Source organism: Vitis vinifera, chromosome 13, assembly GCF_030704535.1.
Source record: "Vitis vinifera cultivar Pinot Noir 40024 chromosome 13, ASM3070453v1".
NCBI lineage: Eukaryota > Viridiplantae > Streptophyta > Magnoliopsida > Vitales > Vitaceae > Vitis > Vitis vinifera.
In genome coordinates this window covers 390,439-410,165 of record NC_081817.1, presented here as the reverse complement: position 1 = coordinate 410,165, position 19,727 = coordinate 390,439, and the positions used below count along the sequence as shown (strand labels likewise).

Genomic DNA, 19,727 nt, shown 5'->3' with positions numbered 1-19,727 from the left:
CACAATTTCGCAAGGTGAATATCACCTTGCCGAAATTTCGCAAGAGGATTTTCCTCATGGTGCGAAATTTGGCCATTTCGCACCATGAAGAAACCACCTTGCGAAATTTGGACCTTTCATCTTCCCCCCTTTTGCGAAATGCCTTTGAAATCCCCTATTTTGAGACGCTGTTGATGATATTCCACTGTCGGTTCTCCAATATATTTTGCTTGACTTTTAGCTTTGTAAATACCTATTTTACCCTTATAATCAACCAATGAAAAGGTTGTTTTTGTAATTGCTCTTATAATTTAGCTTTTTATTGTCTTTAAATAGAGGTGAAGAGCCTCAGACACGATCATCTTGTAACCTGTAACTTTATAAGTTATAAAAGCACTTTTGTTCATACGCTTCTTTTCTCTTTTCTTTCTCATTTTCTTAGTAGCCAAACATCCTTGGAGGATGAAATCCCCAAGGATGAGAGGCTAAAACCTTTTAATTTCTTGAAGTAATGGATGCTATGTGAAGCTCCCGTGTCAGGATGGAGATTTCCAAGCCATAAATGTAAGTAGCTGAGCGTCATAAATGTTTTCATTCAAAGTAAAGCTTTTAATCCCTCTGACTTGCTTTGAATGACCAATACTTGATAACCTTTTGGTTTTAGTGGATTCTTATTATTAGATCCACTACGTTCATTAGTTATCTCCTACGAGCCATTATATTGCAAGTCAAGGAGATGACCTATACCAATAAAAGAGCATTTATGAGGTTTTTTCAGCTACCCTTTTTGTAAGTTTTTAAAGACTAAAACTCAGTTGTTAAACTCATACCGGTTTGGGAAGTAAGCATCACCTTAGTTGCTTCCCCAACTCGAGGTGAAAAGTCCCAAAATCTCCATTTTTACACAGTGAATTAAGCATGGCTATCCAAAGCTTTGAGAAACTTCTTTTTCCATCTTTTAACCTATTTTCATGTTAGTTTAGTTTACAACACCTTCATCTTTTTATGTTTTCATCTTAACCTAATTTTTATTAAGAAAAGTTCACTCCATCCTCCGAACTTCACCAGTTAAAGTAAAAACCCTTCCCAGTGTTCGATCCTAGAGTCACTATGCTATAGTATCTTTGCTACTTTAGTGTAAGGACCTTAGGTATAAATTTTGTTGATACCATTACATGCCAAGCTACCAAGAGTCGGGTTATCACTCATCTCCCTATAAAATATCCATTTAGTCTCTTCATAATTGTAATAATGGCAAGTTAATTTAAGAATCAAATTTGATTAAATCGAAATGGGTTAATTTTGTTGACCTCTTCTAAAGTTTTGATTAAATATACTTAACTCTTATTAATTTCAAATTTCATTAAATATTATCTTTTATTATTTTTATTTATTATTTTCACTCAACTTCCATCTCAATCAAAATAAAAAAGACATTCCATAAAATTTTAAACCTATTAGGATTAAATGTAAATGAAATTAACTCATTCCAAATTTATCAAAATTAATTTAATTTTTATTTGATTTGATTCATTTGGATTTTGAATTCATAGGAAAAGTTCTTGTGTCACAAGATTAAATACTAGTGCAATCTTAGAATATTAAACCAACACATTTCAAAAGTTACAAAAAAAATAAAATAAAAAAAAAATAACCCGCATACATATCAAAAATTTGAAAAAATAGACTTAACACAAATTGGATCCTTTCCGTATTATCACTTTGATATTGTCTTCTCTATCCTAACAAATTGAATGTGAAAAATATTTTACATTTAATAAAAAAAAAGTGTGAAAAATATTTTAAATTTAATAAAAAGTTCTTTTTAAAAAAAGGTCATTTTTTTATCATATTAGGAGGAGCAATGTACGGAAAACATGTGAATTTTTTTGCTTTTCTTCCTTATAATCTCACACTCATCCAACCCTAATTGTAAAATGTAATTGAATCATCTTCCCCTTGGTCTCCTTCATCTTTTAGAATGAATGGAAATACCATGTTTGGATCCAAAAGATTTGACCAAAAATGAATACTAGAAAAAATAATGAAAAAAGAAAAAGAAAAATAATATAAATAAATAATTTATTTTTATATATTACTTTAAACTATTTTAATTTATTTTAGACTTTTTTTATAAAAGTTAAACAACTTAAATATATATAAATTTATAATTAATTTTAATTACAGTAAATCTAAATATAATTTTTTTAACATTTTTCTCTTTTCTTGGCATTTTTTTGAACCCAACGTAGCAAAATAGAAAAAAATAAAAAATAAAAATAAAAATAAAAAGAAGAAGAAGAAAAGAAAGGAAGAAGAAGGAAATGAATGAAAAAAGCAAAGATAGGATTACAGATAGATTTCATATGAGAGGTAATCCAATGATTTCTTTGAAGAAAAGAAAAAGAAGATAGATATTAAAAGAAAAGACTGATATTAATACAGTGTACCAACGGTTCAAGCATGTTAAAAATTTGTTATGCCAAGGAAACATACATTCACGTTAGAGTATGGAAATTTATGATTTGTAAGAAAACTGCTGTTGAAATAATTTTTTGTTTTAAACAATAAAAATAGTCTTTTAACCCAAAAAAAAAAAATACCACAACTTTTTAATAAAAAAAATCATTTTTAACCCTTCAAACAAATTATTTTCAAAATAAATATAAAATAAAATATGTTTGAGTGTTTCTTTAAAATGTTGTATACAACAATTAAACATATGAAACATAATTTAAAATTTTCTGTACTACATATAAATATATAATATATTCATGAACAAATTTTATAGCAAGTATTCTCAAAATTATTTTTGAAATAATTGTTTTGGAAAACATTGAGTCAACGGGGGACAAGATGTGACCAAACAGGTGGGGTAGCGGTCTCTGTTTTGAGGGAGTGGGGAACCATGAATGAAGGCACCCAATTGGCACCGCAAAGGCCAGTATGATTGAAGGCTTGAAGCAACCCATCAATGAGTGCGCACATGAGTTCCATTAATAGATGACCACCCCCACGACGCCTAGCTTCTCTCCACTGCTACTAAATAATCTCCGAGTTTTGCTTGTTACTTACTTATCATTAGAATTGAGAAATGAACTACAACCCACTTACTACACGGTTCTTTCACCTCATTCTTGTCCTCGTCATGTTTCTCATCATTATTATTATTATTATTATTATTATTACAATCCAAAATTTAATTATAACTTTAGGGACTTATGTAGGTAAAATATAATTTTGAAAACATATATGACAATAAAAAAACAAAGGCCGATATTTTAGTTATTTTTATTATTTATTCTTATTTTTAAAATTATTATATATATATATATAAATTTAAAAAACATATATTTGAAAACATAAAAAAATAAAATAAAACAAAATGAAATAATTCAAAAACATTCTTCTCATACATAGAAAATATTAGAGAATTCTATTGAAAATTGTTTTTTAAAAAGTATTTTTTGAGAAATTTTTTATAAAAAATGTTCCCAAATACACCTTAGGACTTTGTTTGAAAATGTTTTCAAAAACAATTTTCAAAAAAACATATTTCAAAAACAGTTCTAATTCTTGATTTTTCTAAATAACAAAATTTTATTTGAAAACTCAACTAAGAAAATATTTCTCCCAATTATATAAAAGTTGCTAAAGTATTTTTATGGAGAGGAGATGATATATTAACATTTCTTATTCTGCCTCGGACACCTAAAAACAGTTCAAGCCTATTCTAAAAAATTATTAATTTTCAAAATAAACTGTCAAAAAAAATTGTTAAACAATTTTTTAGTTTCCAAACATGTCTATAATTTTTAACCCAATCAATATTTCCAAGTAAAAACACCAATCTACCTCCATGTCAAATCAATGCTAAACAAAAGGTGGGTAAATTAAAGACCAACACATCTCAAACCATCACTTCCAAGTTTTAATAGTTCTCTTAATGACTTACGTAAATTATATGGCCTAATTTTTGTTAACAGACTGAAAATATAAGCAATTGTAAATGCAAAAGACCGAAAATATAGGGAGGAAATATGGAGACTTACAGAGGGAAGCTGCGGCTGAATTCATTTGTTGCTCTGATTGACCCTGGTCTCATAAAAAATCAATGAAACCATTCATCCATCAGTGGTCTATTGCCCTTTAGCCAAATCCTGTTGCATAGACAAGTTAATTTCAATTGGAAATTCTGTATTTCCATTTGTAGGATTAAGAGAAGTTTTGAACTTGTATATTAATAGATATAATACCATCAATAAATGATTTGTTGCTCATAATACATGTCATTTGCCCCCCATTGATGGGGTTTTACAACATGAATGAAGCGCCAGTAGATATGAGAAAAAAATCCTTTCAGCATCCAGCAGCCATTTATTTGCTTCTTTTTTTTTTCTGTAAGAAAAAATTAACCCCTCAATCCGAGCTCATAATTCCTGTATTTGGGAAGATTGAGCCACGGAGAAAAAGAATATGCTAGCTAAGAAAAACAAACTAGGTAGATATGACTGAGTTCCTGTGTTTTCAGCTTTCACCAAGTTAAGGCTTTCCTGACTTGTAAAAGCCATAGGGCTATCTGCATTCCAAAAAGTCGAGCTTCCAACAAGATTCCCTCCAACCAGACATTTATCCAGCATAAGAAAGATCTCCTCTGTGACATCTTTGCCTCAGCAACAGCCTCAGAAGCAACTTTTCCAATGATCATGAACGTCTCAAGAGAAGATCCCTGCAGCTGTTCAATAAGCACTTTCAGAAGACAAGAACTGCTTCAAAATTTTACTTCCATGCAGACCAGAAAACAAATAACAATAACAACAACAACAACAACAATAATAACACCAAAGGTTGTAATGATGTAAACAAGACTAATGCCCCCATATCAAGGAGAAGGCTGCTGGTGCTACAAAGTCTGCCAAAACTGATGAATTTGACACAATTATGCACATCTATAAAATGTCTGAGTTTCATTGACATTTATTTTCTCCCTCCATAAAGTTTTTTTAAGTGAACAACAAGACATCTTGAGGTCATCAAGCGTTCAAGTAGCTTAATTCATATTGTAAGCATGTATTCATTGCTTTTAGGAGATAAACTAATTTATCTTAGTTATCACACAAATCATATCTGGTGTCCCACCATGTCTTTAAGTAGGCTACCATGTCCATGGACCCTTACATTTTGAATTTTCCAATCCAACAGTTCACATCAACAGCAAAGTTTAATATTTTTAGCATACAAAAAAAGAATGAGGGAGAAGGAGACGGAGAGGGAGAGAAATTCATCTTGTAAGTGGCTAATGCTCCTAGTCACTTTCATCCACTCTCCAGTCCTTTCATGCCAAATCACAAGCACAAACGGTATTGTTGACCTGAGAGACGGTGATTTACCCTGTGGCGGATGTCAGAAATTCAAGTCCACTTATCTCCAACATGTGAAGTGAGCCGATACAAAATTATATGACAGCACCCAGGCAGAGGAGTGTGTTGGTTTAGTTCAGGAATCCATCTTATATTCATTTTTCCTTTGTTAGAAATTGTGCAAACAATAAACCTATAAATTTTTATCGAGAACTCTGATTAGCTAATTGGTAATCAAATAGCCAGGGAAGACCTGCCAAATTGCCAATTGCTAAATTGCATTACTCATGCCTTTTACTGGTAATGTCAAAGATCAGCACAAAGCTTAAAAGCACTCGATAGAAACAGTAATAGTAAGAATGATAGAGATAACAGAATGCAATACCAGAGAATTATTAACTGCTCGTAAGCAGTCATTTGTCTTCAGCATTAACAAAATAACACGTGGCAATCTCCGCAGGAGCTCTGTGATTTGAGGAAAATATTGAGAAGCATACATCTGTCAAGAAAAATTAGATACCATCAAGCAAGTTTTAAACCACAGTTCAGCCTGCCATCCACCCTCCATACAACAGGAAAATAAATGGAAGAATTCCCATCAGAAGTGACAGCATGGAACTATATCAAGCATTGATCCTTAACAAAGCATACAATTACAAGAGCACTATTGTTTCCACAAAAGATTACCTGGAGTTCTGATCGGTCACCCTCATCACCTTTTACAACCAAATGATCAACTGAAGTATCAATTACCCTATTCCATGGCCTCATGGTAAGAATCCCAGCAAACAATGCATAGAGATCCTCTCCAGCACCCAATTTCACACTATTTTCCTTTATTGCATTTGCATCAGAAAATATCAATCCCTGAAACAGAATAAAAAATAGATAAATAACAGAACAGTGAATTTGCAAGGATTAGAAAGAATAATGCAGTGATTACAAAAATTAATTGAGGGAAGAAATATACTTTCCAAAGTGCAGCATAGTTGGCTCTTGTGTGAAAGTCTAGTTCCTTATACAGACCATGATCCAGGAGTACCAACTGGGGTTTTCTTTTTCCTGCCCACCAGACAGAAAAATAAGAATGTTATATGATCGTTTTGTGGAAGCTAACAAAAAAAATTACAAGTTATTGAGCAGAAGACACCCAGAGAGAAAGGACAAATTCAGCATTAAAGAGATTTCATGTGGAAGGAGGGGAAGAGGAGAGGAAAGCACATCTGGTTAAATGGTTGATTTCGTTCTCTGCAAAGGAAGTGGGAGGTCTAGAGATTAGAAGTTTGTTAGTTCTTAATTGTTAGTGAAGTAACATTGGAGGCGATGATGATAGAGATAGATCACGGAGAAAGATCATGGTGGACAAGATTGGCAAGGTGGGTGGTGCTTTTTGTTGCTTTCTCACTAAGCATTCCTTGTTTACTTCATCTATACCAGATTTGTCCCCCTCTTCTTTTTAATTTTCCTTTTTTCTTTTTGGTGATTCTAATAATTTTTCAATTTTACTATATACATGCACACACACACACACACACACACTATATCCATCAACCATTTCACCAGCATCGCTGTATTTAAAAAGTTCCAGTATGACACTATGGATTATGAAAGGATTAACAAGTCCCAACCCAAATCTGACCTATTTAGGTAAACCCAACAGGAACCCAATTCTGATTTCAGAATCCCATCAAAGCCTAACCCAATAATATGTATTAACCTAAGTCAGGTGGAATGCATTAATCCGATTGCATTCATGGGCATCATCTATGTCAGCAGAAACTAAAAGCACATATACGAATGGAATCTGAATATCGAAAAGAATCTAAAGCAGAACTCAACTTAGTCTAAGTCATGCTAAGACATTCCAAACTCAATCTGGCCTGATCATTATGTGAATCCTAAACTTGTTCCAGTAAGGTCAGGGGTGGGGGATCATCAACTGCCATCCTTAATTTCTAATTCATCTTTTTCCTCATTTAAGAAACAGAACAAATCAGTATATAAATATTTATGCTATATTTAATAACTCAGTTTGGACTTTGGGAACTTCTAATCTCAATAAATCTCAATACCATGTTTTGGACAAATTACATGTTGAGATTTGAAGGAATTTTTTTCCTTTTTCAAAGGGTTTTTTGGTTTGTAGTCAAACCCAAAAAGGTTATCAAAAAGAAAAAAAAAAAGTGTTCTTAGCTCATGGAGAAAAATATGAAACCTTCAGGATTTTTTAACAAATCAATCCTGTTATAGGGATTTGTAAAACTAAACTTGGGAGGATTAACATGAAGTTAAGCTATATTTCCTTTAAAAAAAAGCACTGAAAGATAGTTGTTAACAGACAAATTATAACATTAAGTTACAATAAGAAAATCTTCTATCAATATCACATAGATGAATCTTCTGGAAGCCCCACCAGAAGCACTTAACAGAGTCTCATCACTAACAATAAGGGTTTCATGAAGAAAATCTATTGAAAGAATAGCAAATGATAGTGGTATCTACAAATTCCTGCCCACTAGTTAGGCCTATCATAATCCGTTATCCACTAAAAAAATCTCACTTCTTGCAATACATTCAGGTCATTGCAAAATATTGGCCTGAGAATACTAATCGAAGATGACAAAATAGAACCAGCACTCAGAAACAACCAAAGTATTCTTTCTCTTATTTTATCTTTTTGTTTTCATTTATTTACTTTGGTAACCTGAAACCTCAACCATCCCCACCCTAACCCCTTCCTGCTTGATCTAGGTCTCAAGGGTCAAGGAAAAACAAGTTATACCAAGTCAAATTGAAATCGGAAAAATCATAAGAACAATGTTTGAACAAAAATGAGAAGTTAAAGCCCAAAGTTTTCAATTTGCTAACCGAAAGAAAAGAAGTATTTCTAGTAACAATGCTGTCAGTATGGTTTTCCTGATACTGATGTCTGCAATATAACACTCTGATGGCAGCATGCCATCACCTATTTGTATGAGTGGGACGATTGTATTTAGATGCTCAGCTTCAATTGATCAGTATATAAAAACACCAAATTGGAAAACACAACTTTTTATCCCTTTTAGGTGATGATATTGAAGGATATATGTAGAAATACTAAAGCAATAAATTGCTCATGAAACTTACTAAAGAGATGTGTTATTTGATTATCACAACTTCAAAGATAATTTTTTTTTTTTCAAATGTCCTTACCCAAAAAGCTCCTTTCACCAGACGGCATTGGACGAACCAACAAGTTGGCAGCATGTGGGTCACAATGCACAAACCCATGTTTGAACATCATGTCAGCAAAAGCTTCACTAACCTGCAAAAAATAAAATCACATCCATAATCCTCTTCTTTCTAGCCTTTCCAAGTTAAAAGACAGAACCAAATTAAATCCAGTCTATGTCTAACTATTTGGTGTCATACCCATGAAATATGAAGGCCGATATAGGGTCAAAAGCAGTGTAGTCTATGCCTATCTTTATAAACAAACCCCCCAATTGAATCTAAGCCAAGTTTGCTCCCAATGGTATGGTCCTAACAACCAGCTTCCAATTTCTTTCATATGGACAAAAATATATGCGTCAAAGTAGTAAGAATTCTATTGGTAAGTCAACCTCAACCAGTTAGATCTCTAGAAGGCAAGAAACATCAAGCATATCCAAAATGAAAGTTCTAAAATGATATATGAATCCCATTTGGATATCCAAAATGGAAGTTCTAAATCTATGAATGAATTCAATGAACTTACCAATCTTGCAACTTCATTTGGTCGAATCCCAAGTCTTTGAATGGTCTTCACATCATTTACTTGTGCACCATCAATAAATTCCATGGTTAACAACTTTGAGGTGGTTAAATTCCAATACACCATTGGAGCATATACATAGTGTGCAATATGAGGAGATAACTTCCGAAAGTTATCCACGCATTTCTCACTGTTCTTGGCCTCAACCAAGAAATCTAATTCCTGACAGCCATAATAAGAACCTATCAAAATCACTAACACATAGGAAACTGCATAAACCAACAAAAACGTTAGCATGATTTTAACCATAAGGACAGTAACCCATCTCAAAAGCATCTCCTAACTTAGAGAAATTCAAATTCCACATTCTTCATCCCAAAATAAGGAAATTGAGCAAAAAAAATTGTTCCCAACAAATGGTATGATGCAATATTGGCAGAGTAAGAATTACAAAGCCAAACCCAAAAAGTTAGGATAAATTTTGTTGAATTGAGTACCAATTCATACCGTAATAGAAACAGGAAGGTGGTGAAGGCACAAGAAAATACATAAGCATTATATAACAACACAGCTAACTACAGTGATATCATTCAAAGATTAGCTCTGAAAATTCAGGATGTCAGTAAAAAGATACAAAAAAATTATTGCAAAAACAATTAAGCTGAAAGGAGACTAAAGGAATTTGCCTTAGGTAAACTTTCTTGCATTTCTTCAATCAACCACCTGCAATTGAAATTCAAGGAAACTTCTTTTAACAGCAGGTAATCAAGGACTCAAGATCATATAGTACTTGCACATATCACAGATGCGTGGAATGATAGCACATTTTCATATATCAGAAGTATACATGCTCAACTATGATTTTTGTATGTTTTTTATACCTAGCCATGTATCTTATATTTTTGAATGCTTAAGAACCAATTAAAATCTTCTCAAAATCTAGAATCTTGGAAACAATCAGCAGGCAAGCAACCATCAGTAATAGTACCTGTAATCAAAAGAAGGAAAAATCCAGTGCAGGGTGTTCACAATCAATTGCACAGTGGCATGATCTGCAGCCGCAGTATCAGTCATGTGAGTGTGCTGAACCTGAATATTAAGAAAATAATGGAACAAGGAAGAAAATACACATAAGAAACATTTATATCCTTAAATTTTATAAATCCACATGAAAAGCTGGTCCCATCTTGCAAAAAGAATCCCTAATTGAAGGTTTAGTTATGATTGGAAATCAACTTTTCTACAAAGTTTAAGTCATGAAAATCCTGACCTTCACTGCAACTTTCTGGCCATCCCTTGTACGAGCAGTGTGCACCTGTGCAAGGGAAGCACTTGCGATTGGGATAGGCTCGAATTCATCAAAAACCTGTACATGAGAAGGCTTTGACTTAATAGTCATGTATTTACTCCATAGATAACTAGAAATTTATCATGTCCTTTACATACATAAACACCAAAGATCAACTAGACCTTTATGTCAAGTGGAACTACTTCAACTCAATATTCAGAAAGAGCCAAGTGATTCACCTATGCAATTATGGAAGATTTTTTGAGAGCAAAGGAAATGAAAAATACATACTTCATCTGGTGTCCTTCCGAGCTCCTTCTTGAAAACTTCGCATACTTGCTCATATGAAGAAACAGGACATCTGTTCAACATAGACTCCCTCATAATCTGGACATACTCTTGAGGTACTAGGTATTCCTGTAAAATGTAGAAAGGGCATTCAGACCTGGAAGTATCACTCTGAAGAGCAATACCTTCATCCAAACCACTCATATGAAAGATTAATATGAGACATAAAAGTCGGTGTTCTATTTTCCTACAAAGGTATCTAATCAAGCAGAATGAAAGCATACCAACTGACCAATATGTTGGCCAAGCTTGATGTATAGTCCTCCATTTCTGAAACATAGTTCTTGAAGCCTACGTGCACACCTGACATGGACTTCATGTTTGGCCCTTGACCTCTCAGGACTTCCTTCCAGCAGCCCAAACAGTGAATATTCATAATCTAATGGCATTACAAACATGGAACTACATATCAAACACATGATTTCCACTCTCACTTAGCAACTTTATTGCTTCTAATATCACCACAGTGAATCTAAATAGTAAAAAAATGAAAAATAAAAAAAATAAAAACAATGCAAAACAACACATAATGCCTAACAGATTTGTAAGAGCCTATCAGAGGAATGATCATAAGCCTTATTAATTTTCATAAACCACAGCAATTTTTTATTGAAATTTGACATAAAATTAAAATTTAAAGCCATGAATAACAATACTTAATATGTGGTAATAGTGTTATTACACGTCCATAAAAACAAACATTGAATTGGGCTCTAGAATAATCTTAGTTTAATCCATATTTGATGCCTAAAATCTCTTTTGAATTACTAAATGCATCCAACAAAAACAAACCATTCAAGTATGGGTGGCAAAGTTTAACACGATTCGCGAACATGATGAAATTCTTGCATCTTCAAAATAAAATACACTAGTTCTTGTATCTAGAAAATCCAAACCTTCAAAGTCTAGGTAAAATATGTTTAAAAGTAGAATCTTCATATAGAAGTGCTGCTCACAAGTGTAAGGAAGAGTCTGATAAACCTTGCATGAGTTAGGTGGTGATTCTACTTTGAATACCTCATATCCTGTTTTGACTACCTCGTATCCTGCTTTGAGTACCTTATCCTCCTTTATACTCAATTGATGCTTGGAGGGCTTGGGACCTTGTTTTTTAAGAAAACTTCAATATGGGAGTTAGAAATAGTGGAAGCATTCCTTAAGTAGATTCAAGACACGAAGGTAAGAAGAGAATGTTAGGGCAAGTTAGTTTCAAGATTTAACAAGGATGAGAAGTTCTCTATAAAATCCATTCATGGATCGTCAGGGTTAGTTTCTCGAGTTCCTTTTTGAATCAAAGAAGTTTGAAAGTGGATTATTATTTTGGGTTGTATGAGATGTGGTTCAGGAAAAATTATGACTTTAGGCCAGCTAAGATGAGGAGGTTCAGGTTCTAGCTAATTGGTGTTACTTGTGCAAGAGCAATAAGGAACCGGCCAATCATATCCTTCTTCAACATGCTGTAGCTCATCGTATACAACACTCATTATTCTAGCTCTTTGATGTGTTCTCTTCCTGGCTTGTTCGGTGAATGGGGTAGGAAAACTGAAGAAAAGCTTAGAGGTTAGCCCCCTTGTATTTGTTTTATGCAATTTAGTGGGAGAGAAGCCTAGACAATTCTTTTATCCCAATGCCCTATCTTTTGTCTAAATTTTGTTTAGGAGCAAAATGATCCTCCATGCTAGATTCTGTTGATTAGTTGGGGGTCTCACTCCAGCGTTTACTTTTCCTTCTTATTTCCCTCAGTGCCTTTGCATATATCATTTGTACTTGGGGTCAAGACCCTTTTTGATTGGCATTTTTTAATAAAATGTCAATTTTCTTATCAATAAAAAAAAATGACTGACAGATCTTGCTTCCTTCCTACCCCTGATCTGATTCGCAGTTACTCTGACACCAGCAATTTCAAACCTTCTCTAAATTCAACTTGCAATGCTTTCTCTGGTTTATAATATTAAATTAGCAATTATCAGGTCAGTGAGACAAACCATAAGCAAATACCAACCTGTTTTATTCAAATATTTGAATAAGAACTCACATCATCCTATAAAACTAATAACCAGTATAGACATCTTTCAATGTTGTTTTCAATACCCATGGTGTTCCAATGAAGCCCTCAATTAGACATTTGGGACTTCGCTCATTTTCTTTTCAATTATTGTCTTGATTTTCAAAGAATAGGGAACTTGTCCTCTTGTGTAGGGATTTTCTGCAATCAATGCAAGTGAACCCTAATGCATTGGCATCAAGTAAAGAGGAGCAGAATAAGAAGAGGGAGGGATACGTGCACACAAAGAAAAAGAGAGAACAACTTTGGTGTCATCACAAGGATTGAGTTTGGCTGCATGATTGGCCATTAGAATTCTCTAAATGGTCATGCAAGAGAAGATATGGTCCAGAAGGTTCTACTTGCAAACTGATGTTGAATGGAGTTTGACAACTGGGTTTATCATATTGAAGAATTCATTATTTGAGTTTTTCAGGTAGAAGAATATTTTAGGAGGGTTTCTGCTGAAAAATCTTATGCAGGTTTTTTGTTTTTTTTCCACCTAAAAATAAAATAGCCATTCTAATTACTTGTAAGTTACTAAATGTTAGATTTGGTACAAGGCAAGACATAGGCAGATGTCCACCGGTATATTAAATCAACATCATACCCAAAACATGCTACTGTTGTAAATTCTGAACTACTAAAATTTAGAAATGGGATCCCTGATCCACCATTCCAGTTTGTCAGAAACCTTGTATGCAAAAGCATGAAACATCAAATAAATCCTCAGTAACCAGAGGATGTGTTCTTTTCCTACATAGCCCTACATTGTAACATCCACATTATATTGCTTGAGTTTCCATTTTTCAGGGCGGAAAGAATGTGACAATACCAGTAAAATTAATATTCAAAATGACTATACAACCTCAGGTTATATCAATCTTCACATTAATACAACATATGTATCAGTCCCATGATCTAATTTTCTCAAAATCGAAGCAAAATACTTCGGGGAAGTCGCCTGAGAAATACCCCATTTCTGAACTTGATCATGCCACTATTTACAAATCCATATAGCAGATCACACACTCATCTTTCCATACAAATGCTTCTACAATTGAAAATTCCATGACCTAGCATTTCAACATCTTCATCTAATCTCACTCCAATTCCAAATCCTTTCACCACACCAAAACTCACAATCATGCCTAAGAATTCAATACCAAAGACTGAAGAACCCTAATTTCAATTCTACTACGCAGAAATGAAACTTAGAGAAAAACGAACCGAAGGCAATGGTGGCAGCAGTGATGGAGTCACGGATGAGGCGAGTAGGAACGGTGGTGCAGACCTTCAGAGCCCTCTGTGGATCGTCGGAGCTCGCAATCGCCGCCGCCGCGGCTCCGCCACCGAAGGCAGTCGCAACCACCGCTAGCTTCGCTCTCGCGCGCCACAACAATCGCGTGGCCATTTTGAGAACGTTCCAAGGTACGAAGCAACACAGCGGCAAAAAGACCCGCTTCAGTCGGGAGGTAAAAAAAACACCCAGCCTGTTTCAATAATGAAATTAAAAATAAAGATTTTATTAATTATTATTTATTATTCAAATTATTTCCAACATTGCGGAATTTCAAGATTATTATTATTTTTTTTTTCATTTTCACAAATATATGGAGTGTTTTTTCCTCAATTAATTTTTCATTTTAAGTAATGATTAAATTTTGACATTAATTCATTGACCAAATTGGATGAATAAGGTTTGATTAGTTGATTATGTTAGGTGAATTTGTGGGGTTTGACCATGGGATTGAATTCTTGATAGCATATAAATACACACAATAATCCAAAGTCATAGGCATAATCAAACTTGTACAAAGAGGATGCAGCAACCGTTGGATCATCTAGAAGGCGGGCCGTGACTCTAGGAGTTCCAACTTGTGGCGGCCTTGTTCATTTTTCAAAGCCCAATCTTGGACTTCACATGTGGAATTTTGTATCCATGGAGAGAAAAAGAAAAGCACTGTTTTAGAATGGGCGCATATTGAAAAGCAAATTAATGAACTTATTACTCATATTCTAAGGCTCAAACTTCAGTTCTTATTGCTTTGCACAAAAGGTCGGTTTTACTACTTTATACCAAAGTTTGATCTCATTGTTTTATATCTTGGTTTTATTTATTTAGTATAATATATTTGTATTTAGGTTTTTAATTAACTCAGATTCCACATTTAATGATATCGGTTTGAAAAAAAAAAAAATCAAATTAGAAGAAAAAATCGAAAATTAAGTATGATATCGTGGTGAAAAAACACTAAACAATTATTTGAGAAGTTTGAAGAAAACAAAACGATAGTATGAATTCCGACCATCTATAGCCACTAAGTAAAATAAGACACGTGTAAAATGCTTTAAGGCCACTGTTAGAACTCTATTCCTAAAATGAGGTTGTGAACAAAAAACACTTGAAAGGAAAAAAGTAGAAGACAACAAAACTTGGGTATTTGAACCTTTTGACATGTGAGAAAAGGGAAAGAATATTTGAAGGAAGAATGGCATAAGTTCATTGATAGCTAAGAAATGGAATAAGCCAGATGAATCCAAGAAGGATGGTTATAGTTCCTATACGGTTGGACCTTGGAACTTTCCACTGGCATTAGGCACCATATGCCGCACACATGCTACCTCAAAATATTATGAGGCTTCCAATTTGTGGATGTAGTGCTTTTTCTGTTGGGCAGCAAAAAGAGAAGTCTTTGGAGAGGATTCTCCTTGGTTTAATCATCTTGACTTTTGTGGATTTTCCCACTTATTTATCAGCCCATGTGAAGGCTGTGATAAACCTTTTTATTTTGACTTTAGTTATAAGTTGATAATTATTATTAAAGAAGGATTACTTATTTGAATTAATAAAAATATTATCAACCAGAATCATTTGCTATATGTTTGGACATACTTTTTGTTTTATATTTTTTAAATCGGAAAGCACTTATAGTAATTTTTATACCAAATATAATGAAATTTTAAAATCTTTGAATGTGCTTAATAATGTTTTTATTTGAAATATTTTCATTGAAAATGTTTTTCTTATAAGTATTTTCGAAAAAATAATTCATCAATTTTTTTAATAAAAATTATAGGTGATTTTTTAATTTTAAAAAATTATTTTGTGATAGTGCTTTTGGTAATATATTATATAAAAATAATAATAAAACTTAAAATAATAGGAAATCAAGTGATTATTCATAAGTCAAAATCATTTTAAGTGACCATTCATATTCTAGTAAATAATTTTAAAAACTTTAAAAAATATCCCATTTTTAGAAAGAAAAACAAAAACTTCCCCATATCATGAAACGATTTTGTTTCCTCTTAAATTCACTTCCATTTAGCTTGTAAAAAACCTATAGGATTTGTTTTGGGAATGTTTTAAAAAAAAAATGTTTTTCAAGAAAAAACATAGTTTCATAAAATTTAAAAAACATATTTAAAAATTACTTGTCAACATGGAGAAATGCCGACAAAGGATTCTCTCAAAAACATTTTTAAAGCAAATGCTTGTATGGAAAGTGTCATTATCCAAAACACATTTAAAACTAGGCAATACCACCGAAAGAATCCTACTTTGTGACAAGGCTTGTTGCCAAGTCACAACCTAGGCCAGTGGGCAATGGAGCCAGATATTTTTCAGGGGCTGCTGTCTCGGATATGCCTATGGTTGCCTTCCAGCTGGTTCTTGTTTTCAAGAGTTGTTCCAACAAAACTGGTTAAAACACTAATAAATAACACGATTCATGCCAGATCACACCCCTCAAATCACTCAGAGATTTAAGATTTTATCCTTAATCCTTTTGTGGGGTTGGGGTTAGGTCGGCAAAGGTTGGCTTCATCATGCCTCTGTCCTTTCAATATTTCTTTTGTGTTGTTTCAAGATATGTTCTAAGGGAATTCTATTTTTTTAATTGCTAGCGGATTTTTTATATGAAAAATCTTTCTAGTTAAATAAAATTTTGTAAATTCCCACGTCACATTGTTTGGAGAACAAATCTCGGAGAATGTGATTCATGTGGCTTGATAAGAAATTAAGCATGATATATTTAACTAAAACATGAGAAGAGACGGTTGAAATTAATCCTTATTTTCATTTCATTTCTATCTTCTATCCCAAACAATACATTCATATGGAAGTATTAATTGTTGCTGTCTAGTGGTGGTTGAGAAATCATCTAAAACATGTTGTAGCTTGTAGGGAATCCCTAAAAGATGTTCGTAGTTTGTAGAGAATCCCTGTCAATGAAGCAATGTTGACAGACTCCTCAATCTCACCTACCTTTCAAAGTTTCAAGTTTCAACCATGTGGCAGCCCTCCCTCCCTCCACACCTGACCATTAGGAGGGTTGAACCAAGCTTACAAGTTACAACTCTCAAGGGGCCAGGGTGAAGGCTTGCCACCAAAAAGACGAACCCAATGACCAATGTCTGACCTATTCAACAGATAAATTGAATTGATTAAGAAAACCACCTATTGAATATGTGAGATCCCACTTGGTATCCCTTTCTAGAAAGGTGAAAGCCTTATCTTTTAATAATAAAGCCATTTTATGACTCACTCTACGTGTGTAATCCGTGTATGCCCTTGCCCTCCCTTCCCCCACAAGTAAGGGACCCGCATCATTTTCTGGAAAACCCACATCATTTTCTTAAGAAAACACCCATATTTGTTCTTTTCTCACTCCTTTATGTATATGAACAACTGGGTCTTTTTATTGGGTGCTTATACGGCTATATACCCAAAGAGAAAAGCACAAGGGAATCGCCAAAGATGCTTAGTAGTGGGTCTTGGTGGAGAGAATATTGACATTTTCAAGAATCATTTTTTGGCTGTCAAATGGGCCATTTTTAACTTTATAAAAGAAAAAAGCATTATTGGAAAGTACAATTGTATGATGATTAAATTAGTTTTTATTTTTTGTGTGAAATTAATGGCATGAGAGCTGAGAAAGGTATATATTTCATATTTATAATAATGATTTCTTTGACTAAAGAGAGAATGTGGACATCAGTCAAATAAATTTATTTTTTTTCGTATTTATAATAACTTGGTAAGTAGATGACATTAAGGTGGCGTTTGTTTTTTTACTTAATTCTAAATAGAACCTTAATACTTAATAGTATTAAATATTAGGTTGTTTGTTTTTATAGTATTTTATTTCTATTAAGTGTTAAAAAGTAAAAAAAATCATTGTATTATTTTTTCTATTTAGAAAAAGACACATATTCTGACTTTTTCTATTTAGTAAAAAGTTTATAATAAGTCATGAAAAAGTAAAAAAACAAACAACCTAAATTCTAAAACTAAATGATTTTTAGCAAAAAGCCAAAAAAACAAACACCACCTAAGACCTATTCAAGATTCAGTTAGTTTATGAAAAGTCAAAAAAATTTACTTTAAGTTGAATGAGAACTTCTAGATATATTTGTATAAATTAATTAAAAAACTTTTAATTTATACTCATTTAAAATGTATATATATTTTATTTTTATCAAAATTGAAATAAATACATGAACTTAAAAATAAATTAATTTTTTTATTTATTATTTAAAATTAATTTTTTAATTTAACGTATATTATTAAGTTACTTTAAATTATTAATTTAATTTATCAAATACTTAATTAATCCATTATTTTTTAGAATAAATTTATTGTGTTTTGAGGTTTTTGTAGACTATTTTTAAAAATAATTAAAAATAGAAATAATATTTTTAAAAACTTTTGTACTACAAAAGTAAATGTATAAAATTTTTACAAAATATAAGTAAAATTCATGAGCTATTTTAAAAGCTTTTCGATTTGAAATATTTTCATACTCGTGACAAATGGTCTTTGTTTTTTGCTTTTAAAATGCCCAAATTCTCTTTCATTGGGTCTAAGCCGGACCAAAGGCGGCTTCGAAATCAATACGCAGAAATGTCTGCTTCGTGTAGAAGCAAATATCTGGCTACGAAATCCACAAATGTGAATCCACCATCTCCGAAAATTAAAATAAGGCTGCTTGGCAGCTTCACCAACAAAAAAGAAAACCAGACTTTTATTTTATTTCTTCATTTTCTTTTGGGTTACGTAAGAAAATTTTGGAGCTATCGTTTTGCCAAGGCGTGCCACAAGCAATGACATCGATATTTTTGGCAATTAGACTAAGCCATTTTTCTAAGTCAAAGAAACTATAATTGATGATGGCTTTGTGCAGGTGTCATGGCTCATGTGATTTGAGGTGAACATTCGCATTAAAATTGTTTTCGATTTAATTGTTTTTGGCTTCTTACGTGGGTTCGGTGTGGTTTTCAAACTTCAAAATATAAATACAAAAAATATGGAGAAATGCCGTCTTTCTATACATCTGGTTCTTAATATTTGAATAATAATAGAATAAAAAATTTAAAACTAAAAACAATTTATTAAAAATATTTTTTAAAATCACTATCAAACGAATTAAAAAAAAATATAAAGATTAAAGTTAGGCTAAGAATGCACATATGAAACTTCTAATGATACGATATTGAAAAGAAATACCTTTTTAATATAATAGATACATTAAAAAGTAAATTTTATATTTAGATTAATATTAAATATATTTTATTCACTCAAAACAAGCCAAATAATTTTTTTAGCTCAATAAAAAATAATTTATTCATCCAAAAGCAAGCTAAATAATTATTAGCCTATGATTTTAAAAAAATTAAAATATAAAAAACTATGAAAAATGTATTTTATTTGTAAATTTTAAAAATAATATTTTTCAAAAACTTTTTATTTGACTTGTATAAAAAATTATTTTATAATAACATTATTCTAAAATTACGACTTCAAACCACAATTTCAACTTTTAATTAGGGTCAATAGCTCATGGCCTCTAGAGTTCTAGAATCATTTCTTTGTATTATTTAAAAATGATAATAATTAATCAAATTTAAAGTTATTAAGCCACTCATAATTAAATGATGTACAGGCCTTTTTTCAGCTGTTTAATGATTATT

At 32.3% G+C, this 19,727-nt stretch overlaps 1 protein-coding gene across 2 annotated transcripts; it reads right to left on the bottom strand.

The window, feature by feature from the left end:
- Window positions 1–4,194: 4,194 nt before the first annotated feature.
- Window positions 4,195–14,259, bottom strand: LOC100265631 (putative ABC1 protein At2g40090). Of its 2 annotated transcripts, XM_002270915.4 has the most exons (12): window positions 13,983–14,259; window positions 10,933–11,087; window positions 10,652–10,777; window positions 10,343–10,438; window positions 10,061–10,161; window positions 9,759–9,795; window positions 9,076–9,294; window positions 8,532–8,643; window positions 6,310–6,401; window positions 6,027–6,206; window positions 5,725–5,838; window positions 4,195–4,714 (listed from the first exon to the last, which is right to left on the bottom strand). In XM_002270915.4, exons 1-12 carry the CDS (start codon window positions 14,164–14,166, stop codon window positions 4,514–4,516), a joined length of 1,617 nt encoding a protein of 538 aa, XP_002270951.1. In that variant the 5' UTR covers window positions 14,167–14,259; the 3' UTR covers window positions 4,195–4,513. The 2 variants fall into 2 exon arrangements, with proteins under 2 accessions (XP_002270951.1, XP_019080032.1); XM_019224487.2 differs by lacking the exon at window positions 13,983–14,259 and having other exon boundaries at window positions 10,941–11,081.
- Between the last annotated feature and the right edge of the window lie 5,468 nt (window positions 14,260–19,727).